The sequence below is a fragment of the Strix uralensis genome, chromosome 1 (assembly GCF_047716275.1).
Source record: "Strix uralensis isolate ZFMK-TIS-50842 chromosome 1, bStrUra1, whole genome shotgun sequence".
In the NCBI taxonomy this organism is placed as follows: Eukaryota; Metazoa; Chordata; class Aves; order Strigiformes; family Strigidae; genus Strix; species Strix uralensis.
This window is the reverse complement of record NC_133972.1, coordinates 77,816,919-77,841,671: the sequence shown is the minus strand read 5'-3', so window position 1 is coordinate 77,841,671 and position 24,753 is coordinate 77,816,919. Positions and strand designations below refer to the sequence as shown.

At 43.7% G+C, this 24,753-nt stretch overlaps 1 protein-coding gene across 2 annotated transcripts in view; it reads right to left on the bottom strand.

The window, feature by feature from the left end:
- NEDD9 (neural precursor cell expressed, developmentally down-regulated 9) overlaps positions 1-24,753 on the bottom strand; it is a 77,906-nt gene that overhangs the window by 21,237 nt on the left and 31,916 nt on the right. Inside the window, exons 1-2 of one of the 2 annotated variants that reach the window (XM_074871950.1) lie at positions 19,113-19,185; positions 1,867-2,307 (exon numbers count right to left, since the gene is read on the bottom strand). In XM_074871950.1, coding sequence (XP_074728051.1) covers positions 1,867-2,307; positions 19,113-19,124 — 453 coding nt within the window. In that variant the 5' untranslated portion in view covers positions 19,125-19,185. Of the gene's footprint in view, positions 1-1,866; positions 2,308-19,112; positions 19,186-24,753 lie in introns of those variants that run through there. The other variant, XM_074871957.1, reaches the window with a different exon arrangement.

The following is a 24,753-nucleotide window of genomic DNA, read 5'->3' as shown; positions in this document are numbered from 1 at the left end:
GTGGAGGGAGGGAGAAGAGACTTCACATGCAATTGGAGAATTTTTTCCTCTCAGGCTTAGACTGTGCAGAGTACACACACGCTTGCCTTATGCTAAGTAAACTATGCTAGCGGTCATTTAGGCAGGTCAGGTCCTAAAATTAAAGTACATAGCACTTATTCCAAGGTAGTATCCTGGGCTTCCCAACAGACTTCAGTGCAGCTCTGCAGTATGGCGCATCTCCTGCGGCCCAAGCTGGCTACCTGAGGCATCTCTGCACCATGCTGTAATGTTTCATGCAGACATACACTAAAATGTGATCTCTTCTGTGCTGTCCCATCAATAGGCTATTTACCAGGTGTTCACTAACTACCTTGGAGGGTATCTAGAGGCTACTGTGGGCAAGTGAACTATACTGCCCCAGAAAAAAATTTTACTTTATCTAGCCTACAGGGAAAGGAGAAAAGGAGAGAAAAGATGTTAGCTTTTTCAAGAAAACCCACAAAATTGCTCCAGCAAAGCTTCTATCTCTACCTGTGCAGCAAGTGCAGTTTTCTCATTTTATCTACCTGCGCACCATACAAAGCATAATTGTGGAAAAGCTGAGAAAACAAACCTCTTTATAACTTGACTTGGAATGATATCACAGATCTTTTTCTCTTGCTCAGAGGAAAAAAAAATTTCCTTGATAAGCATAACGGATGAAATTGTAACAAGGAAATAAAAGCATTAGAAGATGTCTTCCAAAGGCCTGATGTGAAAAAGTCTGAGTTGGGGGTGAGGCAGGGGAAAAACCTGAAACAGACTCTCTTGCCAATCTAAATTAGGAGATGAAAGTTTAAACCAGTCAGGAACTTCCTGACAGAGACATCATCTGCTCATGTAACTTGGATATAAATACTGTGCTTTAAGCTCTAAAGGTAAGGAGGATGCTAATAGCTGGAACTGTTGAGCTGAGAATGGAGGGACTGTAGGAACATTTTTGGCTTGGCAATAAGGGGTCTGGAAGGCCAGGAGAATCTCCTTCCTCCCTCAGGTACCTTCCTTACCCCTTTTCAGCCACCAAGGCACTCTGTGACACCAGGGTACGAAGCAGGTACCCTGTGAAGGTAAAATGAGGGAGTGACAGGAGATGGGGAGAGCCTGAGAGGGACAGCAGGAATAAGGGGGGACCCACATAATGCAACATCTCTCACTGGAGCCTTGGGAGCTCTCAGCTGGTGCCATAATGGCTGCATCATGGAGCTGTTGCAGCTCCCACTTTCAATCAAGAAATTTACATGTAGATAAATATCAAATGCACCCTTACAAACTTTAGGTTTCGTCTTAAAACATCGCTCATTATCATCATCCTCTTGCTCCCTCACTCTTCCAAGTACGGCCCTTGCAACATCAATCATTGCTTTCTCTTTGTAGTTTAGACCCACTGGGACTTCTCCAGCAAGGCAGTACATCATTTTTAATTAAATGAAAATTACTTGGGCAGATGATGTAACTGTTCATTAATTTGTGGGAGAGTTAATCTTCCTGCAGCAACTATCTTTTGAGCATATAATGCAAGAGCACCAGAAGCCAGATGTGCTTCAGCCTCCCTGGAGAGCCTGTGAGGACACAGGATCACATACTTCCCCTCACCTTTAGCAGCTGTGGTAGCACAGCTCCAAAATGCTCTACTGTGCATCTCAGTTGCAAATTAAGGAAGCCATTAAGAAGTGGGCCTTTCTTTTCCTCTCACAGCAGTAAAGTTATTGCTGTAACTTTATACAGTTTATATTTATCCTTCCTATGTCTTAAGTCCACAGCCTATCACTAGACATTAACCACTTCACTGATGGTCAGCACAAGTGACCTGCTTTGCAGCTATGAGATGAAAGTAAATGCACTCACCTTGTTAGTCAGAGCTGGACCGTCAATACATCGCTGTGTGGAGGGTGGCACCTGGTAAATATCTTGTCCCACTACACCATGACCAGTGGGTATTTGGTAAATTCCCTGATTCAGATGGGAAGGTGGCACTTGGTAGACGGGGTCCCGTGCTGAGGCATGTGAGCTTGGTACTTGGTACATCTTTTGCTGGTTGAAGGATTGATGCATCAATCCTGAATTGGACATATCCTGGCCAGAAGGACTGTCCTGTACCACTGGCCCTATCAGGAGTTTCACACGGTTGCCTGGAACGATGCCTTGCCGGCCGTGTAAGGAGCAGAGCCACCATCCTTCAAGACCTTCAGTATTCTGTTCTATCACCGTCAAAATGTCTCCTTTGCGGAAGGCCAACTCTTCTGCACATTCAGGGACGTTATCATAGAGGGCTCTTGCCATAAGATTCTGTGGAGAAAGAAGGGTAAGAAAAACAAATAAGCTGGAGTTTTTCTAAAACTTCAAACACATTCTAGGTGGAGGAAAAATAAGAACTGAATTTGGAAGTGTGCAGGAAATCAAAATAACATGGAAAATAATACAGCACAAGATTCCTCTGTCCTGAGTTGGAGAAATGAGAGGTTTATGCATTAGCAACACTGCTAATGAGAACTTTTCCAGTAATACTAGGTCAGATAGAAGCTCTTTATATGGTCTGTTCACCTGAACAGACAGGAAGTCAGGAGAATTCTGCTCTTGACATTAAGATGTTCTTCCTGTGAATGGGGACATTGACTTCCCTATAAATGTGCTACAGCTAGCTAGCTGATATTTAAAATAAAACTTGAACAAGACTCTCAGGGACTTAATCCAGAGCAGTTGTTTCACAGAATCACAGAATCGTCTAGGTTGGAAAAGACCTTGAAGATCATCCAGTCCAACCATTAACCTAACATTGACAGTTCCCAACTACACCAGATCCCTCAGCGCTATGTCGACCCTACTCTTAAACACCTCCAGGGATGGGGACTCCACCACCTCCCTGGGCAGCCCATTCCAACGCCTAACAATCCGTTCTGTAAAGAATTGCTTCCTAATATCTAGTCTAAACCTTCCCTGGTGCAACTTGAGGCTGCTTCCAAACATTTTACATTTGCAGGGTCCCGAAAGACTTTCCACTAGAGGTGCAGATCCCATTAATGTAAAGACAGTGGGATGACTTTTCTTAGCTGTCACCTGCAGGCTCCTTAAAGTCAGGGATCTGTAGACCACCTGAAGGGAAGAACTGGTCTAAAATACAAATTGACAAAATGTCACAGTTTTTGAACTACAATGCTCACATTGGTATGTAGCTCTATGCCTTCTCATTCTTTCTGTAACCTTCCTTGGTGGCACAGCACAGCACACCACTAGCTTAATTAGGTAGAAAGCTTCCTCCACCCACTGCCTCAAAACCACCACCACCAAAAAAAAAAAACCAACCTCAAAGGACAAGGTTCCTCAGAGTCCTGCTCTCTGCAGAAAGATCTTAAATAATGTGCCCATTGACCCCAGCTGGAGTTGTGCCTTTGCCGTGGGGAAAGCTGTATCACTCTACGTGGGCCTGTCCTTATGTCAAAGACCGTTAAGAATTTAGGTACCAAACGTTACCATAGAGTGCATCTATGTGTAACTTGGGAGGAGTCTAAGGACAGCCAAGAGGTGTCTTTGACCTGTGTCAACATAGTTTAAGCATGCTTATATGCATTTTAGTCGATTATGTCAAGCAGAGCAGTAACATTAACATAGGGAACTTCACACAAGTCTACTCCTGAGTGTTCGCCTAGTGTTTCAGGCAGGCTTTGCAGCTTGCCCTGACCTCTGTTTTGTTGTGGCTATGCTACTAGCAGTACTGCTGCTAAGTTCTATGCCAACTCCGAGTTGATGCAAGATTGTGGTCTGTGAGGTACAGATGTGTTACTAACAAGTGCCACTTCCTCTCATGGAATGCATTGGCTCCCCTCCCTCTTTCTTTGCAGGCTGGTATGGCACATCCAGTCCTGAATAACTGGCCAAGCTTAGGCATTCAATGGAAAGTAGGCAGGCTGTCTGTACTGACATTCTTGGATCCCTCGCAAAGGCCGAGTACATCTAATTTCTTGGCTCTGGTGACATTTCCAAATGCGTTGGCAACAACTGCTCCATACTTGCTTGTTTTTTGGTGAGTGCAGTCAGCATTGACTGTTATAAACTAATTGTAAGCACTTGAAAAAATATAGGGAGCCCTGGATCTGGAGCATTCTAGCTGAAGTATTTGGATGCAGTACACGAACTGAAATGGTGCTAATCCTCTGCAAGATAGGATATGCAGCTGTCTTGAAGACTTATCTTCCCTCTGTTAAAGATATAGTGTCAAGTACAGTTTAGTGGTTTTATCTGTCATATTTATCCTCCTTGGATGTATCAAAACTTTTTTCTTATCCCACACTTGTTATATCTTTTCCCATTGAAACACACTGATGTTTTCCCATCATCTCTATGCTTCAAGACAGCAGACTTCAATTTGACCTTGTTCAGTTCAACTTTTCTCAAGCGTAGCATATGGCCAGGAGGTTGTATGAAGGGCTGAGATGTGGATGGAGAAAGGGTAAACTCAAGATGTCACATAAAAGGTAGATGAACATGCTTTTCCCAAGACATGTAGTGTTGAAATGGGGTGCATGAGATCAGTTTTCTCTACTCTGAATGGGGAATCAGCTTTTAAAGGTGAGTAACACTGGCTTTGCCTTTCATCAGCATCATTAGTGAGGTCAGTATAAATTAAGCTTTGGCTTGGAAAAGCAGGACTGCCATTTTGAACTCCCATGTAAACAGTGGCACTGGGGCCCACCACTCTCTCTGATGTACGTCTACTCAGCTCATCAGTCAGCAACACTAAGAAATTAGAATAGAGATAAAGCAGGGAGCAATTTTGTCCATCCCTTGGCAGAACTGTAAAACTGTTCTTTAGCATGGTCAAAACCAGTGGTCTCTTCTTGAACACTACATCTGTGCTCTTGCTGTGTTGACCTGGCTGCTCAACTGAGTCCAAGGAGCTCAGAAAAGAAAGTTCCTGCCTAGTCTGAATATTCAAGTTAATATCTTTTTTTTTTTATATCCCTTTCTAATGTGTCTTTCACAGAAGAAATCTATGAATGTGACTAGCTCAGCCTGTCCAACTGACTATTTAAAGGAGGCTTTAGCAGAGAATGCCGTTTAAAGAAGGGGGAAGATTACAGGGGCTGGGCACAAAACAAGCAGGCTAAATCAAAGATAAATGCGTATTCTTCTATACTTCAGTGATTAAAGGTATTTGAAAAGCCTGATTAGCTTCTACAGCAAAGCAATTCTCAGAACAAAGCTGGAATGGTGGTAGAATTAGAGCAGATAAAAGTTCCCATGTGAAGTTTTTTCCATTGCTCATTATCTCTGTCCCAGTGACCTTCTCACCACCTGGCATGCAGCATGTTAATACTTTCTGGATGTGCTTCAAGACCTTCTTCGCTCCAAACAGCTTCAGATTCTCCTTGTCAGTGTTAACTCAGGCACCAGTATGTGAATTACACTAATTGGTTGCCACTTGTTTCACAGCAGTTTCCCCAAGGCCTTTTAAATAGCCCAGAGCCATGCCACCAGCATCAGTCACTGATGGAGCAGTGAAGCAGGCAAAATGTTCCTACAAATAAGCACCGGGATCAGAAACACTAAGCCTTTTGCTGTAGTCAGCAACACGGGCACTGTTCCTGCTAAGCAAACCTTCTGTGTTTTTAGCATTTCTCTGACTGCATTCTTCCTTCATGGGATTTCTTAATACAAGCTTTAGGAACAGTGTCACAGTTGCTTTCATTAGTCAGCAGTCAGTCTTGAGAAAAATGAAACTGTCACCACAGAAGATCATTGGGAAATCTTTTGAAAACCATAGAGGTACCTTTAACTTGCTGTGGTGATCAAGATGGTAGGCCTCTACTTTTTCACTCACAGAAAGAAGTCCTGATCATAGATACCCCTCAATGCTTGTGGGCTTTATCTAGACCGATTTGACAAATTAGCAGAATTTTTGGATGCTGTGGGCATCACAACCCATGTCTTGCAACACTCCCTCTCGTTGGTCTCATCAGCTCAGAGACTGGGGAGGGTTATCTGGAATTAACTGGATTTGCTCCTAGAGGCATAGATCTGTCTGTCGCTCATCCATCTGAAATAAGCACTAACATCTGATATGAGAAGGCAAAGGCACAGCAGTGACCCTTTTTGTATGACTAAGTGCTAAAGAAACCTTGGCCATTTCCTAAACAAACTGGCAATAGAGAAAGGGCTGATGAGAAACTTGGTGCTCGTCTTCGCAACTGGCAAGTTGCACAGAAGTCCCTTTATATTTCTAATACAAAGAGAAAAAAGGAGGGCAACAGATGTGGAGCTACAAATTCAAGTTCTGTAATGGCAGGGGAGGAATTATCTGATACTAAACAGGGAAAACAGTTTGCTATAGAAATCAGCTGCACTTCATAAAATGGACTGGCAGCTACCACTTTCTTTTAATAAGATTAAGGATGAAAACCTCTATTGCTCTCCTTGGGTCCCATTAATTTAACTACATGATAGGTGCAGTGGTGCTCTCCTCAGAATCTGAAAGTACCTTTGGCCTATATACAGCTCCATTCACCTGAGCTCTCAGTGTTACAGCAGCCATACTTCAATTAGTAAGTGTTTCTCTACAACTAATGGTTGACTGGAAAGATTCAGTACAGCTTTTGTATCCCCCAGCCTTACTAGCAGTACTGGGATGTTTGGAAGTCAAAGCCAGGGTCAGGTCCTCACTGTGTTAATACTCCGTACAGGCAAAACAAAAAAACCCCCACATTTGTTCTCAAGAAGCTTAAATTCCTCTTAACCTTGGACTCTTGAGTGCAATAGAAAGTATCTTCTGTAAAATCACTGAAAAAAAGGAAGTTTTTCAGTCTTCTGTTAAATAAAGTGCTATCCCAGTCATCAGCAGGTCAAAGTGAAAGGGAGTCTGACCCTAATGACTGCTGCCTGGGGATTTTAGCTGGAACATTGCTGCAGGAAAGGCTCAGCAGACATGATGCCTTGTGTCAGAGACTCTGTCAAAAAGAAGTAAAACTGAAATGGATACTCTCTAGATTAACTGCAGATTACATTGCCCATGGTCCCAACTTTCTACATTGGTTGAGACAAAAGTAAAGCTTTCAAGCTCTCTCTAGGTAAAGTGAACCTGGGATTTGAAACGTCTATCTGAATTTTCCTTTAATGCCAGTTGCAAATGCATTAGATAAACCCTGGAAAGGTGCAATTCTTATTCTCTGCACACCTTAGATTTTTCTCTCTTTTGCATCCAGGATGCATGTCCTACTAAAAGCTGACAGAGAGCAAAAGATCCTGCCCTGAAGGATGTCAGCTGTTCTACTTACAGAACCTGAAAGAGAAAAAAAAAAAACCTCTATAAACTATTTTTCTTCTCAGATGCTGAAGAAATTACTGGCCAAATTCAGATGCATAAATGTGGTCTACTATACAACAGTCAAAGGTGTCTACTCTCTCCTTAGCCTGCTGCAATTGATGGTTGACATGTCTGCAGCTGAATAAAGACACACGAAAATACTTTGAAGAATATGATCAGTTTTGGCTAGCCTTCCCTGCACTGAAGGGAACTCAGAATTCCGCCACTTGTGGTTTGGAGAATTAAAAGGTTGATTGATTGTTGATGAGGCTGTGGCAGAGGAGGGAAGAGACAAGAGTTAGAGTGGTGGAAACATCTACTCTTTCTGTTAGAGTAAACACGTTCAAGTGACGTGGGTAACAAGAGCGTGTGAGGTGCCCACAGCCATGGAAGCAAACATAGGAATAATAAATGACATGCTATGAGATTAAATACAATGGATTCTTTAAGGGCTGAGTGTCGTGGTGCCAAACTCCCAGAGCAGGGCTGCTGACTTGACTCCTCAGCCAACTCTGCAATGAATGAACGCTCAAGGAAAAGGTTCAACCAACCATAAGCTCAAAGAATTTCAGTTGCTTCCCTCAGAGATGCAATATGAGGATGTTCCAGAGCATGCAGGCTTGTGGATACTGATCCCTGCTCTGTGCTTAACTGGTGGGGTGTTTTGTTTTGTTCTGCTTTGTCTTGTTTTTAAGTATTGCTTCCTATGTGGAGAGTTTATGTGTAAATAGAACTAGGGAAATCACCTCTGCTCTTAAGTGAAAAAGGGTGGAACCCCTTTTTTCTATTATTGGACAAACTTTCTTAAAACAGCAAATGGCTTCTCTTCTACGTTTAGCTAGCATAGAAGGAAGGAAGAGAGGAACAAAGGAAGGAAAGGTGGGGGGACACACCCCAAAGAAGTGTCTGTACACAAACCAGTAGTTTCATTTTGGTTGGATCACTTTTAATTATCCATCACATAATATTTTAATACAGATTCCCCTGTCTTTTAGGTTTCTTTAAAATGAATCACTGCCATTCCCAAGTAAGCTTAAGCATTTATGTACCCCTATATGGTTGCAGTAGGCCTAATAGTAATGATTTGCCTGTGAGACTGAAGAACCAATATGAAAACCCAGAAAAGAGTGAGTTTTATTCTGAGAGAAAGTTTGACTACAAGCAGTACTGGTAGAAGAGAGGGAAGTTTGTGCTCTGTGCCTTCTGACAGAAGGGCTTCAGTGCAAGAGTCACTGGACAGTTTAAACATTGGTGCTTTTTAGCTCCTATCTCCTTTTCTATTTTTTACTGTCACGGCCCCTGAAATAAAGAATTTATTGCGCTGTGTTTGCAAGGAAAGAAGCTATCAAGGCACAGTAGGTAATATGTCTATAACAAGCAACTTTTCATGAAAGCTACTTAATACAAGTTGACAGAGGTGACTGAATAAGCCTTGAGCGTTGTCTGTTGCTGGTCTCCTCGAACCTGGAAGAAGGCCATGTAAAAAGCAAAGGAAGTACCTGGTACACATAAAGCTGCACCGTCACATTCTTAGACATGTCCTTGGTCCCTGTGTGCACTGACATGGGGCATGGACTACAAAATGGTGCCTTGCTGCTTGGCTATAACAGCCCTCACGTGTGCAGACCTGTAATGGCTAATCACCAGCAACAAGCTGCGTGCAGGTACTTACTTTTTATCTTAAGTTGATAGCTACATACAGGAGGCAGGAAGTGTTACCACAGCACGTACAAAAGAGCTCACTACCAGGGTGTTCCAGTTACCGCAACTTCGGCAGGAGGACTCTGAAAGGCTCTGAGCATTTTGTTCAGCTGTGGGTCTGCCCACTGGCTCTGGGAACCGTGAGCTTCCTTGGCTCACAGCTATTGACAAAAGAGGGAGCCTGGTTGCAAATGCTCAGCATAGTAATGTTTCAGTTCACTCTTACAGGCAAAGCTCACAGTTCCACTTTTCAGGCACTCTCTTGCTTTCTTCCACCAAAAAAACCCAAGTTTTCTGGTCAAGCGTTGCTAGTCCAAATAATTACAAGTCCTGCTGGATGGAAATTAAAGCAGTTTTCCACGCACAGATTTGGAAGGCTGGCTTTACAGCTAATGAGAGCGCTATGAGGTAACAGCCTGAGCAGATCCCTAAGGAGGACAGGTCTTAATCCACCCTAAGTATCCTTGCACTCTGGTCCTGTGCATCTCTGGAACAGAGGCTGTCAGTCATGCTAAAGTATGCCAAGCTGCCTGGAGGCTGTGATGTGGAAAACCTTGGGTCTGCAGAGGAGAAAGGCAAGTGTCTTATTTCAGTGTTCCACAGAGCTGTCCCAGCCCCTCTGTCTGGCCTTAGAGGTCTGAATTTCAGAATTTGTTCTGCCTGGGGTTTTTTTGGTAGTGTGACCAGTTACACAGAAAGTTAAGGATGAAAAATGGGAATGTCTCCCCTTACTGGATCATACCTGGATAAGTCTTATCTTAGTCTTAGGGTTATGGCTGTCATGCTCTTGATATATTCACCGTCAGTTCTTGCAGGCACATTATTTACCCAGCAGAGATGGCAGGCAGGCAGCAAGCAGAGCGACTGGGGCCTGGGCATTTCGCACTCCTGCTCAAGATGCTGATGCGGTTCATCAGTTCACCCAAAATGTAACATAAACATGTGAGAGATGGAAGGCTCTCTGGTCTGCGAACATTATTTGTTTCGGTGTAGCTGTTCCACTTTAAGGAAATAGGAGATATTTGTGTATCCTGGTTTTTTTGTAAGCAGTCTGCAAAGTACTTTAAGAAACTGAGGCACAGTGGTGAAGCTGCAACTCAGGAAGGAATCCAGACACGTGAATTCAAAAGCAGGAATTAGGAGGGTAGAAAAGGTGAGGGAAGTAAAAAAGGAGAAATGCAAAAATGAAGGTTAGAGCAAAAGATCCTAACTGAAGCTTTGGCCTGTGTGAATAAAATACTTCATTGTTCTGCACTGACACTTCAAACTGGGTGAGTTGAAAGTTTTCTGGCTCTGTATCTATACAGTGATAACTCTACATTGGCTAAAAGGACAATAAACTAGGCTTCATCTCTTCATTTGGAAGATATTCTTTTGTCTCTTGAGTTTTGTGTTTTGGCTTGGCTGGTTTTATTTTATTTTAGTTAGAGGGGAGGTGAGGTGTGGGGGTGCTGCTTTGCTTTCATGGGCATTACAAAGGCAACCAAAGAAATAGAATTTGAGGTCAGATGGTAAATAAGGAGTTGATTTACCCCTTCTGTTTCTGATGCAGTGAAGGATGGATGTATTCTATCACAAACACCATTTAAATCACCCAAAACGTCTGAGGCACTCAGTGAGCTTGTAGGAGCAGTTTAAGAGAAGTGACAACTCCCTTTTACTACATAGCAACCTTCTGTTTGGAGTCTGTGCAGTGAGATGCAACAGGTCATAGCTATGCTAGAAATGGGCATATATGTGAGGTAATGCTCTTTGCTCAGCCCCGGGGATCACCCTTGAGGTTAATGCACCCTGCTGCGGTGTTGTCAGACCACCCACCTTGTTTTGCAGCTACTGTAGAAGACTGATACGATTTGCAGTGAAGCAGCGTAGTGATCCACTGATGACACATCCTGATCTTACTTCCCTGCCCTCTGAGTTTCTGGGGTTTTACGGGAGTGCTGAAATACCATTTTCTATGCTCTTTCTGGGAATGCAAACCACATCGCCTGACTTACCTTCAAGACCTATTAATATTTTGGGAAATTCCACCACACCTAACTCGCAAAGCTTTCTGTGTATGTTTTACCCTCATAAACAGTTTCCTTTCCCCCCCACCCAAAGAAGGGTGTGATCTAGTTCCACGACTTTAAAAGGCCTTTTCAAATCTGTCTGAGGGCTGTGTGCCTTCTGTGACATCAATGGGAGGGGGGGGAGATAAAGGAATAAATAAAGCATGCAAACAATAGCCTTAGAGTAAATATGATCTCACTGTGATTAAACCGCACTATATCAAAATCAAAAAGCAGATGGAAAACCTGACCTCTTTCCCTCAGGCAAGCAATTAAAAACTTAATGAAAGGAGATCGGATGTTGAATGCTTAAGAATTGAAGGAGCAGAGCAGAAGGGGGGAAAAAAAGAAGATGGAAAGAAAGAATCTTGAAATGTGTGTTTTGAGTTCTCAGTTTTCCATTTTCTGGCATTGGCAAGCAGTTTTCTCCCAAAGTTTCCTAAAAAAAAAGCCCCTCCTCCCAAATTTAACCCTTCTCTGTGCAGTTCTGGGGAAACAATCACAACTTGACTGTCATGAAACCATAGCTGTGTACATATAGGACCTCAGAATTGTCACCAACTTATTTCCATCTGTCTTCAGCTTTGGAAAGTATTTTTTAATTTTATTTTTTTTTAAAGCTAGAACTTAGCTGAACTGGGACACATTCTTCTTCCCCCAAGTTTCCCCAAAAATTCTCCACAGAAGGGAAAGCCACCCTTCTCAGCCACTTCAGTGTCATCATCTGGGATACTACACAGCAGCTGCAACTTGGGGTACCCTACAAGCCCAGCTTACTGAAAAAAACCAAGCTTGGGACCTTGTGTTTCCAGGCTCCTACCAGCCCTCAGCCGGCTGCTGCGGAGACAGGCAGCAAGTTGCCTGTGAATCAGACACACTTCCAGGGGAGGAGGGCTTGGCTGGCAGATGAGGCTTGCCAGGTCCAGTCAGGGTCTTCTCCATACCACAGGGCAGCAGCCAGAAGTCAACAAGCCTCCCAGAGCAGCTCTGTTTTGGCAAGCTGACATTTTCTAGGAAAGCGTACACCGGCAAAGGGAGAGGGAGAGCATGTGGGTGCGTTTTAACCAGTTATAGTTACTATGTTTAGTCTCAGATTGAAACACAACTTCAGCTGTATTCTTGATCGCATGAGAGATTAGTTTGTGCAGTTTCTGGGCTGCGAACAAGATAAAGCAGTATAAGCAGGGAGGGAAAAAAAAGAGAAGATATCATCTGCTTGTAAACTAGGCCCTTCTATAACAGTAAAAATTGGTTTATTACCCTAAGTGTTTTAACTGGATGTAAAGTCCACAGGACAAGGGCATTCATGACCCTACCTACTGCAAGCTGTAAGTTAAGCAGAGTGCACACTTCCAGTTGGTTTGTACATAACCCTTTGGATCAGAAAATTCCTTTGAAAGAGAATCACTGAGTTTTCATGGTCTGTTATTTTCCCTCCCTGCCCTCAACTAAGCAGGACATTCATTGGAGGAATTAAGATTTACTCCTGGGATCCTTCAGCATTTTCTAAGATTTGTTGTCACCAAATGATTCACAGTACTGCTATTGCTAAAATTTTCAACCTTGCTGTGAATGAGGCCTGCTTAAGAAAGGGTTTCCGATGCGCTGACTGCATTCCTGTAGAGTAAATCCGTTCTTATTACTCTTCCTTTTCCGGGCAGGCTAATCCACTCTGACTGTGAATGAAGTGTTTTTAAAACAAACACAAAAATAGAAAGGCAAGAATGGGCCTCATCCCTACAGAGAAAAAAAATATACATTTTTTGTCATGCTATGCACTTGTGTTTCTAGAACTGCAAACTATAGCTTTAGCAGTCCTGTTTCTTGTCAAACGCAGGCTACGTCCAAATCTACTGTGGAAAAATGAACTCCTTAACTTTAAGACAGTTTCCACTACTGTAATGTCTAGACCAAAAGGCAAAAGAAAAAGGTCACTTGCCAAGAGCAGCCTGTGATAAACAGGCAGCAATATTCAAGGGCTGTACTTCTAGCTGCTGTAGAGTGACCCAACTTCACTGATACTGAGAGCTGCACGCATTTACAGGCAGCAAGGGGGGTACCTCTAAATGCAGCTTTACTCAACAGTAGCCTGACTTAACAAATACTGCTGAATAATATTGCCATAAATATTATTTTGTAGTACAGTACCAGAGGACTGTCTGATCAATTCTACTGAAGACCTAGCATAAAGCATCTTTCAGGCGTCAGAGTACTGTAACAGGTAAATATATCCATTGCTTTCATGGATGCTCAGAGAGCACATATTATGTAAAGAAGCATCTTGAAAAGTGGCTTGCACATTTACCATTCCAAATGTCACTGAATGCGGGCTCCTAGAGAGGTGTGTGGACTTGAATATCTCAAGAAGTTCAGCTACTTGTCTCCATCAAGTGCAGCCAGAAATGAGAATAGTAGAAGATAAGGGTTCTCCACAATCGTGGCAGCTAAGGCAGACACCTGTGCATGCTCCTCTTAAGCGCTTATATCGCTTTAAAAATGAAATTAAACTTTAGATCTTGGAGACAGGCAGGTTCCTAATTCCCATTGGTATGAATGGGATTTAAATACTTAAATGTCTGTGATAAGCTAGTCCAAATAAAATAAGCAAAACAAAAGTGGCTTTACCTAGGCTCCTAAGAGACGTATGCCCATCTATCGTATGCAGAAGACATTCCCATGCCCCAACATCTTTGATAACAGCAACATGACAAGGAGGAAGCCCTGTGCTCCAGTCACGGTTTTCTTCTTTTTGTATGCACAGAGACACAAGGTTGTTTGCTGTTTCCAGGTACTGAGAGAACATCCTCTTCTCCTGTACTTCTGTGCAAGAAGAGGCCCTCATGCTTGGCTGAGGACTACCATAAGCGCAAGCTCTTTGCAAGAGGACGAATAGGTTTCTTGTCTCCTACTGTTTCTAAAGTTGGCCAGAGTAGCCAGTAGGTTTACTGTTCCAGTAGTGGGGCATGGTGGTGTGACTCAGGAGGATTGACTCATTCCAACTGGTCACTGGATGCACCTTGACTTGCTGCAATGACTCTGTTATTTGTAATGGAGCACAGACAGTTCAATAATATAAACTTTTCCTGAGCCACCCCACACATGAGTTCAATGTTCAGTGATAAGATATCAGTGCAAGTTTAATTTCTTCTAACTCCACTTGTACTTGAGATCGTAAGATTCCAGAGGTAAGTCGGTGCGTGCTTTTAAGAATTGTGCCCAACACTTAACAAGTTCACAGTAACGCTTCATAAGACTTCTCCAAAGTCTGGCCTGTATTCTGCAAAATGCCAGTTATCAGCTTAGAAGGGCTGCAGAACTCTCCTGAAACGTACTTTCATTTTTCCTTTGCAGAAGATGTTTCCATAAAGTCTCACTATTAGGGCAGTTCTCCTGCTCTCTGATCTGGTAGGTCCCCCTCTGATATCAGGTCGGTCTTTCGAATAGTATGGCACTGCTTTGGAATGACTAATGTTGAGTCAAGGTTCCCCAAGGCAAAGTAATAGTCTAATGTGACTGCAACCTTAGCATGATCTTAAAAGCATGAGTAAAACTCCCAGATTAGTATCCAGTGCCTCTTGTACCATCTAGGGTCAAACTGAATCGCAACGATAAAAAAATATAAGGAAGACTGTTCATCTGGCAGCTCTGCTTCCCCATGATATACTAAGAACTACTGGACAGAGACAGATTAGGCTACCAATTTCTTGATGAAATAGATTTTACAGCTACATTACTCAGGAACAGCTGTTAGCATAAAAACAGAAGTTTAGAAATCATGCAAAAACCTGCATGCTGTTAGCTGTAATGCTTTGTGATGGCTCTTCTTCCTCTGAAACAAGTCCTGTAATGTCCCTAAACCTCAGCACCTCCCCCTGTGAAACAGAATTAACAGCACCTTGCTATTCTACCAAACCTTTGGGAGGGCAAACAAATTCTGTTGTAGGAATTTCTCAAATACCCTGAGGTATTGAGGCAATTACCTCTATTAAGCATACAAATACATACTTGACCCAAAATTGGAGGCTTATAAGCAGTACATAAGTTGGAGCGGGTGGGGGAGTGGCCCACAGAGACCACATGGGGAAGAGTGGCAATCTCAGAATGACCACAGCCCTCCAAGCTTTGGGAAGGAGACAGTCCTACTGCTACATCTCACTAATGCTGCTGCTGATTTAGGCCTGACCCTGCTAGACTTCTGCCACCTCCCTCCATATGCACACAGAAGAGAGAAGAATCATGGAACTTCTATTGCAAATTCACGATGGTTACAGAGGTGGCACAAACTTGGACTGTTTTTCCCTTTGTTGGTTTGTTCCTCTAGTATTACCTTTTACAAGGTTTTACAGTTCCTATTTAGTTCTAAGTTTGATTGTCACCCTGTGATTGCTGAGACACCAAAAAAAAGGAGAACAAAGAGGAGTGTAAGGAATAAATGAAATGGAATTCGGTTAGTAAAGTACAGGCAGTTCTTTTCCCTTTACATGGCCCAACGCTCAGAGTCTTTCATTGCCAGGGTTACAAGCAGCTTTTCACAAGCATTTCTGGTTGGGAATATAGTATTTCTTCCCAGTGACACTATTTTGTTTGTCTTGGCGTGCAGGCATTGTAATCAAGTCTATATATTACAGGACTGTGCCTTAGCACAAATGGCAGGCATTTCAAACCCTATTTACTTAGGTTTCTTCCTTGCCCAAAAAATTATCTAAAAATAGATAATCAGGACCTCATACTTTACATCTACGTCACTGCTTTTCGCTTAAATGAGGTAAGGAATGTAGCAATTTTTTTTCCTCTCCTCTTTCACTAACTGTTTGGATCTCTTAGTAAACAGATAAGTCCCCCTTTCTCCTTCCCCTCTTTTTTTTTTTGTCTTGCTTGTGAACAGCCAATAAGCTACAAAAGCCTTGTTATGATAATGTCTTCTCCTTTTTGCTTCTGTCACACTTTCATTGCCTGAGATAAGGGCATTGGAATTGCTGGCCAGATACATCCTCTCCCATCCACGTTCTTCTCTGATCAAGGTAACCCCCTGGTATTTCTGTTCCTACCTATAGTACATTTCAGCTGTAACTGCTTCATCCTTGGAATCACAGTCCGGGTTTGGTTTCAGGAAGGGTTGATCCTACCTTCTGGACTGCAGAATACTGGAATGGCATCCTGTGAGAACTTGACAGGATGCAGTTTTGTGGTACATGGAGCTCTAGCACAAAAAGGATGCTGTGGTCATTAAATGAAAAACCGGGGTGTTGCCATAATACAACCTGCACCATTTCTGAAAGTAGCTTTTAGAAAAGTAGGACTAATAAATGCTCACAACTAACATGTAAGTACTTGTTATGCTCAACGTTTCCTATCCTTCCATGGCTCAGAATAACTTCTGGGTTCTCCAATATTTAACTAGTACATGAATGGTATAACAGGACCTAACCTGAGGTCAAATTTGCTTTAAACAGGCTCATCTTGACTGAAATTCACACAGTGCACAAAAGATAGAAGTGTAGAGACATATATAAGGTAAAATTCTGAACTTGCTTAAATCCACAGGGATTTTCCCAGTGGCTTTCAGAGGATTTAGACCTGAGTATTATGTTGGAAGAATGTTTAAAGAGTGGGATGGACAATAAAAGAAGCTTATGTGAAAGAAGAGAGAGAACAAGTTTTTGAAATGTTTATGAGTGGTAAAAAGGGTAGACTGAGTAGCAGAAAGGCTTTCTAGACAAGAAAAGACCTTGGGTTTAGTCACACTGAAAGTGAAGCCACGAGTGATGGAGAGATGTACTCAGGGTCGCACACATGAGTCAGTTCCTGTTCTGTCCAACTCTTAATACTCTAAATAAACTCTAATAAGCATCTCAATCATTTCATTAAATGAGGCCTTATCCTACAGACTATCAGTATAAAAGTAAAGAATGACAGGCCCAAATATAACACCAAGAGTAGTTAAATAGACCCAACTCTGCACCTGGAAGCTAAGTCACCTCTGAAGTGATAGTATGTCCCAAGGCAGGCCATGAGCACACTCTGTTCCTTTATTTTCTGTATACAATAAAAACTACAGGACTTTTGTCTTCCTATAGAAAAATAAAAGAAAGACAGAAAATAAAGAAAATAGGAGACTAAATGAACAGTTATTTTCTTTATATGTTACTCCAGGGATAAGAAACAGATCTAAGGATGTTTGTCCTAGTTAAACAGTGTAAGTAACTACTTCACATTTCCCAGGGAAAGTAAACACCCTAGTCTGACAAGAAGGTTTTTGAGGCCAAAACCCTCAGTCTTTTTTTTTTTTTTTTTTTTTAATGGCTTGTCCTTTCTTTGTCTAGCTTTCTCTGTCTAGAATTACATAATCAGAAACCCAAACCTAAATGTTCATTCCAACCAGACAGGGCAAAGAAAACTATAGAGCAGGGAAGACTTCCCCCTTTTGAGCCACCTTATTGGTTCTTGCAGTGCCACTGGGCTACATAGGAAGCAGTATCTCCTTGAAGCAGAGGATGGATAGATGGCAACACAAGAAGTTGGGAAGCTGTATAATTATGCAGGACCATTATTTTGCCACTGGAATACAAGTGTCACTTAGCCATGGGCAGCTGGAAAGCAGTTCATGAGTTCTGGACTGAGATGCTGCTCTTCTACCCCCAAGTGCCTCATGTTTTGTGGCGAGAGTCACAGCTTCTCTAAGCAGGTATAAAGTCTACCTGAACTGATCTGAGGGGGAGTAGAAAGGGACAGATAAATTTGATCTCAGACTTCAAATCAGTCAGTTGTTTTGAGACAGAATTAAAAAAAAAGAGGCCATCAGATCCAGATCAAAATTTTCAAAGTCATGGAGCATTTTGTCTATCTATATCTTACACAATTTCTTTTTCCTGGTTATTCTTAACCACCATGAGGTGGAGAAACTGGCAGCAGCTTTGGAAACTTAACTCTGACCCTTCCTTAAGTTTGGGTACGTGAAATCCTGAAAGCTTGGGCTGAGCTCCGAGATAAATGGAAAAGCACGAAAATCTGTGTATATTTACCTAGGTATCACTCGCACATCTCAATCTGGCTGAGGTTTATAAGCCTTAAACGTTACAGCATCAGGGCTCTTTTACACTACACTGCCTAAATTCAGCAAGAAGGACTTTACTTTCAAAGCAAGTTAGTCTCCAAGTAAGTATATAACGTGTGACATTTCCAAATCACCTTTTTATTGATGCTGAAGTTATTTTTGGCAGAGGAAGGAAAATTTTTTCCTTGCCTCCCCCTTTTTTTTCCAATCACACAAGATTATGGTATGTCTGTACAGTAATCTAATGCCCTGTGGGCAATTCAGCACCTTGCCCAGACGTTTTTAAGTAGAGTAATACTAGGATGAAAGCTTCCATTTGTGTCTTCCGGGAAGAAAAACCTCTGGTAAAAGGTTAAGCTAAAATCACTTATTTAACATGGAAAAGGGGGCTACCCGTTTTTTAAAATATACAGTTGTGTTGGTTTTTTTTTCCCTGCTTGTGACCCATCAAACCGACCGCCCTGAAAAACTGTCCTGTGGTAACGAGACGTTGACAAAAGGCTGGAAAAGGGGTGCATTCCACCACGGCGAGAAGCAGCGATACCTGTCCCAAAGCGATGCTGGGCACGACGTACAAACCCGTCTTTCCCGAACCACCGGGCTCATCCCGTCACCAAGCGCCACCGCAAGCGGGAGAGGCGCGGAGCCACCGGGCGCGGGGGGGAAACCCCTTCCCCCCCCCCCCCACCGCGAACACCCCAGAGCACCGGAGGGGTCTCCGCGGACTTGCCCCCCGCGTTTCCCCCCTCCCCGAACACCTTCCTTGAGGCTCTGCACCTGGAGACAGCACAGAGCGGCAGGGGAGGCGAGCGGAGGCCTGGCCGGGCCAACGGCTGCACCCGCTTGCCCTGAGGGGAGCCCCGAGCCGCCCGCCCGCGCTGCGGCCCCTCAGCGAAGGCTGCCCGGTTGCCGCCAGGGAAGCCGCTGATAAGCCGGTGAGACTGGGAACGCCCGACCCAGACCCAGACCCAGACCCGGGACGGCGGCTCACCTTGTACTTCATGGCTGCGGAGCGCTGAGGGGGCCGGCGGGGAAGCTCCGCCGCCTCCCGCCGCTCTCGGTGCCCCGCCGCCCGTCCCGCCGCCAGGATACCCCGCTCATTTGCATAGCGCATCCCCCATTGGCCACGCTGGGGCGGGGGGTCAGGGTGGGCCCGCCCAGGCCCCGCCCCCTGCCTGCCCCCCCGCCCCGCCTGTAGTGCCGGTGGCGGCGCGCGCCGGGGCCGTTAGCGCGGCGGTGCTGAGGGGAGCGGGCCCGGGCGTGGGCCCGGCGGGGGGAGCGGCTCCCCGCTGCCGTGTAGCGGGAGAGAAATCCCCGCAGCGAGCGAGGGCTGACGGCCCGGCGTCCTGTGATCCGCTGGCTCACCACCACCACCCCCCGTGCCGTTTCAAAGCCGCTCACCTCGAGGTCTCCGCATAAAACGGACGCTCGGAACAAAAGGCCTTCTGTCTAACGCCCCCGCCCCGGCTGCTGCCTCCTGTGCTGGGGGATTTCTGGGCCTGTCGAGCTTCAAAGCGCCCAGGCTGTCGGTGAAGGCAGCTCTGGGAAGAGGCACCAAAAATGCCCCTCACAGCCTAGCCCGGGCCGGGGCCTGCCCCGCCGGCCGGGCTGCGCAGCGGTCCGTGCCTGCTGCTAAACCGCCTGGTGCTAAACCTTCTCCGACCATCCCTTCCAGTCACCTTTTTCGTGTGCAGCTTTTGGTGGAGTTGAATACATCACGTTGCTCCATTCTGGTCTTTACAATCGATTTTTGTTCTTGTTTGTCCGCAAAAGATGATCTTTTAGCTATCGCCTCTTGAATCAAAACACCGAGGGTTCACTTTGCCTGAGAAAGCCTGCTGTTTAAACACCAGTTAGGTACCAGGGGCTAAGATGGCTTTAGTGATCTAGAGGTGTCCATTATAAAGAGTGACCATGGCAAATAAGGATTATTTAGAAGAGAGTAATAATTAACTCTCATATCTCGGGGGCAGGGAAGAGCGGGGAAAATAAATGTGTGGTGATTCTCCATGCATTTTAAGTCAGACCCTTTAATCAGGCATGATTAATATGGTGCACATAATAGGAATCTTTGTGTATGGGACATACTCCAGCTTGTTTAGATGAACAGGAAATAAATTCTCTCCTTTTCACCCGAGTTGGATCTTACCCAACATTTCTAGGTCGCAGATGGACTCAAAGACTATTTCTAGTGGCCTAAGGAAAAACAGTAAAGAATAATCTTGTACTACCAGATTACAAACATAACTTCATTCCATAGTACAGTGATATCCTTAAATTCTCATGTGACTAATCCTCTAGAGAGGGATCCTATTGCTAAAATGGCTTCATGGCTTCTAAAGAATGTCATACTTCTATCTGCAATCTCCTTCGTTCTCTAGTTTCAGTGTAAAATAAGTGGCTGTGCTATACAAATTTACTAAATGAATGCAAAAATTGTTTTTTTTCTATACAGTCTTCTTGGCTGCACAATAGTTCATCAGTATGAGTCCCTGTCAGTACAAAAGTTGTCTGAGTTATTAGTGAGAAAAGTGAGCTTCTGCTCTCTGCAGTGCAGAGCACGCCACTGTGACTGGGCTCCCTATGCAGTGCTATAGTTTCACTGGCTATAACCCCTCGTAGGAGTTTTTCTCTGGGTTTTTCTTTCCGCTTTTGTTGTTGCTGTTGATTCTTCTGATTTTCCAAGAAGATACTTGTAGCATAATATTTTACATGCACTGAGTTTGGGGCAGCATTGTTTTAAGTGTAGCATCAAAATAAATGTGGGTAGTTTGAAGAGAATAAAGCTCGTTTGTATGCTGTGTCCTTAGACACTTTATTTAAGAAAATAATTCTTCCCGTGATTATGCATAACCAGCTTACTATTAGGAAAGTGCAAATCTCTTTGGAGCGTTTCTTAACTGTAGAGTTTGACCTTTGGTTTTCTTTTTGTGTGTTTTTGCCCTTCATACTCCAAGGATAAAAATTTCTCCTGGGAGGAGAACGTTTCTCCCAAGTACAGAGGATGCAATGGCTAAAGGATTAGCATGGTATTGGACTACCATCCAGATCCTGTTCCCTGAATAAACTCTGTATAATCTCTTTATGTGGCACCACTGTCACGAAGATAAATGCATGAAAGATTGTAAACCCCCATTAATAAGAACCAGATATGTATCAGAGATAAAAATAAGAAAAGTAGAATCACATTTCTGACTTCACCTATGTTTAAATGCAGAGTGCATCTGGTTTCCAGTTATCCCACCAGTAGTGATACTTTTCACGTAATTGGTGTTTTTCCTTTCTCAGAATGCTTTACAATCACATTATGAAACCTAAGCACATTTAAAAAGCTGTGCCTTCTGCTTTTGTTTTAGCTTGCATTGCTTTTAATGTACGTAAAATGTCCCTGACCAATCTTAATATGAGGTAACAGATGTGTTAATGTAAAATTCTAGTTGGATTGTTCCCTTGTATGTATTGTTTTGCCTTTATCGCTCTCCATAACTCATATTAAACCTCTTAATTAGATGCCACTGGAATGACATTTTGGGCACAAAAACACAAAGTCTATCGGTGTTGATAGCTATACTTTACAATTCTGAAGAAGCAGATACAAGACTTGGTATTTTACAGGGAGAAAAGGAGATTGCCATTGCACACCACGTCCTCAGTGAAGTCCCACTGCTCATTTTGCTCACGCACCCTCCCTCCTCCTCTCTCACCTACTCCATTTACCGTCTTAGGTTTTCTTTGCACTTTGAGGGGGTTTTTAATTTCCCCAAGGATGAAATACTCCCGCTTAGTGCAACACTTCTAGCAGATCTAGCAGCGTGGTGGAGCTCCCCAATCTATCAGAATATCAGGAATTAGATATACCTTGAAAGAGAGATTTGTAAATAAGATCCTCTAACCTTGACGCGTTACTGTAAGAAGTCAGGATTGTGGTAAGCACGCATTTGTGGTTAGTGCAAGCACTTTGCTTTTCCTTATGACCTTGTCGACTGCTGTGCCTTTGCTATATAATATTGTGTTTCAGGCATAGTCTAGGAAAGTTTTGCGTTGGTTGCCTTGGATAATGAGCTCAATTATACAATGGAACATGCTGATGAGGAAGCCAAGACCTGGCATTACTGATGTCTGTGTTGTAGAGGCAACTTGAGCTATATCGCCAGGATTTATAACTACAGGGTCCTATTGAAGTTCTCAGGAGGGTAATTCATGTAATGTGTCTTTTTGCTTCACAGCACAGCAATGGCTTGATTCACCGCCTCATATTTTATGCTGCTCCAATTCCAGTGGAGTAGCAAATGGGTTCTGTGACTTCGTCTTGTGCCTGCTTCAATGGCTTTTGTTTGTTTCTTTGCTTTTGCCAAGGGCAATTAATATTACTCTCTGCTCAGTTGGGCAACCTACTGCTTGTCTCCTACTCTCATACACCATCTTGGGGAGCTTATCGCTTGCTTTATTTCTCGCCACACCAATGGTCTGGGTCTTCGCGGTGCCCTGCTGATTGCCAGTTCTGGCGTATTTGGGGGGCGGCAGCCAGTGAAATGGTAGGGCAGCCAAAAGGACTGCTCGTCAGCCAGGCTCTGTGGCTTGCCCGCCACGACTCTCAGTACATAACATGAAACGGAGCTGTCGGCTGGGCTGGGAAGGGAATACCCACTGGAGCAAATCAGCCAGCTATCACCCAGTGACAATTGATAGGAGAAGAACACAAGATAGATATCCTGCTCTGAAAGGTTACTCAAACAAAAATCCCTTGTTCCTGTTTCCCCATGACACAACCTGAGAAAAGAGAGACACAGCAGAGTGTCTCCCTCACAGTTGAGAGAGTCTTTTCAGGAAGGGTCTGTGAGCTCTGTGTTTGGGGAACACTGACCTATCTTTTTTTTTTTTTCCTTGCACAAAGCCCTAACTATTCTTTGGATAATATTGTGTGACATCTGCATCACTTCTTGCTGTGATACTTAGCCAGGGGATTGAGATTAAATTTAATTTAGTTATAGTGCTGCTGCACTTTATGAGCAAAGGAGTCGTAATTAGCCTTGGTCCTGCCACCTCTGTAACGCTACCCAGACTGGTTCAGCGGGTATGCAGTGGATGGAATTTCTTCAGTATAGAATGGTTTTGTACACACTCAGAGTGGTGGAATTTGCTTGCTTGGACAAATCTGCTAAAAAAGATGAAACACTGCTGTTTCCTGAAAAGAACGTTAAGAAAAATTCACCACTGACGTGGGCAGGCTTCTGTGTCTGTCTGCGCAGAAAGGCCCCTCTCCCACCTCACTAGGAGATAATGAGAAAAAGATTTCATTCTCACCCAAAGAAGGAAATATTTTGCATTTCAGCAAACCAAAACAAAGTCTGCTCTGGTTTTTTTTTGACCAGGGATGGAAATCTTTGCAAGCAAGCAGTTTATTCCATTTAACAGTAACAGAAGTCTGTCCTGGCAGATGGAGGGGTGGGTAGTGATCACTGTAGCAGTCAGGTTTAAATGCAAGGGTCAAATTGTGAGAACAAAAATTGTTAATAGAAGTATCTTTTTAAATTTGACTGTCCTTTCCCATTCTACCTAAGACACCTCTTAACCACAGAGCTGGTTCACTTGCCTTGCTCTAGAATTCCACATTTCCTTTGATATATATGAACTAATCTTATAGGCATCCCACCTCCTTTCATGATAAAGCACAAAAGCTGTTCATGTTCTCAAGAAGGGCATTTTATGCAGTGTTTCTTCAGGAATCGCTCATTTAACTTTGTAAGTCAACCATCAAGGCCCTGTTTAGTGACCCGCCTTCAGATAAAGGGAATAAATGCAGCTCCCTCTGTCCTCTCTGTTTTGCTTCAAATGCCAGCCAGAAAGAAACATACTGGTGTCCTCCCACCCAAAAAGTTTTGAAAGTGAATCTGGCCTTTGTTAGTTTGAGAAATCATGGAAGGTAGTTGGAGTTTAGATATTCTGGCACTGGCTATCCCTGAGCCATCAGCCTGACCCAATGAATAAAACCTGAAAAGTCTGTTCAGTTTTAAAAAACAAAAAAGGAGGAAAACAAATACTGCTACAATTTTCACTTGTTATGAGAAGCAGGCGTTTGCCTTCTCAGGGGGAAATGGACATGGGAAAGGAAAACAGTGGAATCACTATTAAAACAGCATGACCCATCTCACACTGGAGAAAGGAAAGGAGAGAACAGAAAATCAAAATCTCTGGTCCAATGCGGCGTACTAACTGCAGATGAAGATGGAAAAGAATCTCTTTTCCAGCTGCAGCACAGCAGCTACCCAGCCATGCAGCTGGTGTAGAGCACACAGGTCAGGGGGACTTCATGTTCTCAGCAGCGTTGGAAGGAGTTTGTGGAAGACAGCAGCAGTCATAGCTGAGCTGCCCCGTGCACTTTGCAAAGCCGAGGCAAGTAAAAGTTCTGCGAACTTGAGATGTGCTCTGGTGCAGATAACATTGGTGCATTGGGTAGGAGAGATGGCAGAAGCCACTGGCTTCAAGATGGGTGTCGGGCTGTGGCAGACTGGGTCCCCAGCGCTTGCCTGCCCATGAACTGGTGGTGTTGGGAGGGCAAGAGGAACATGAACAATACGGGGAAGACTGGAGAGGGGAAGGAATGTCAGGATGGAACACGCAGTGGCCTATTC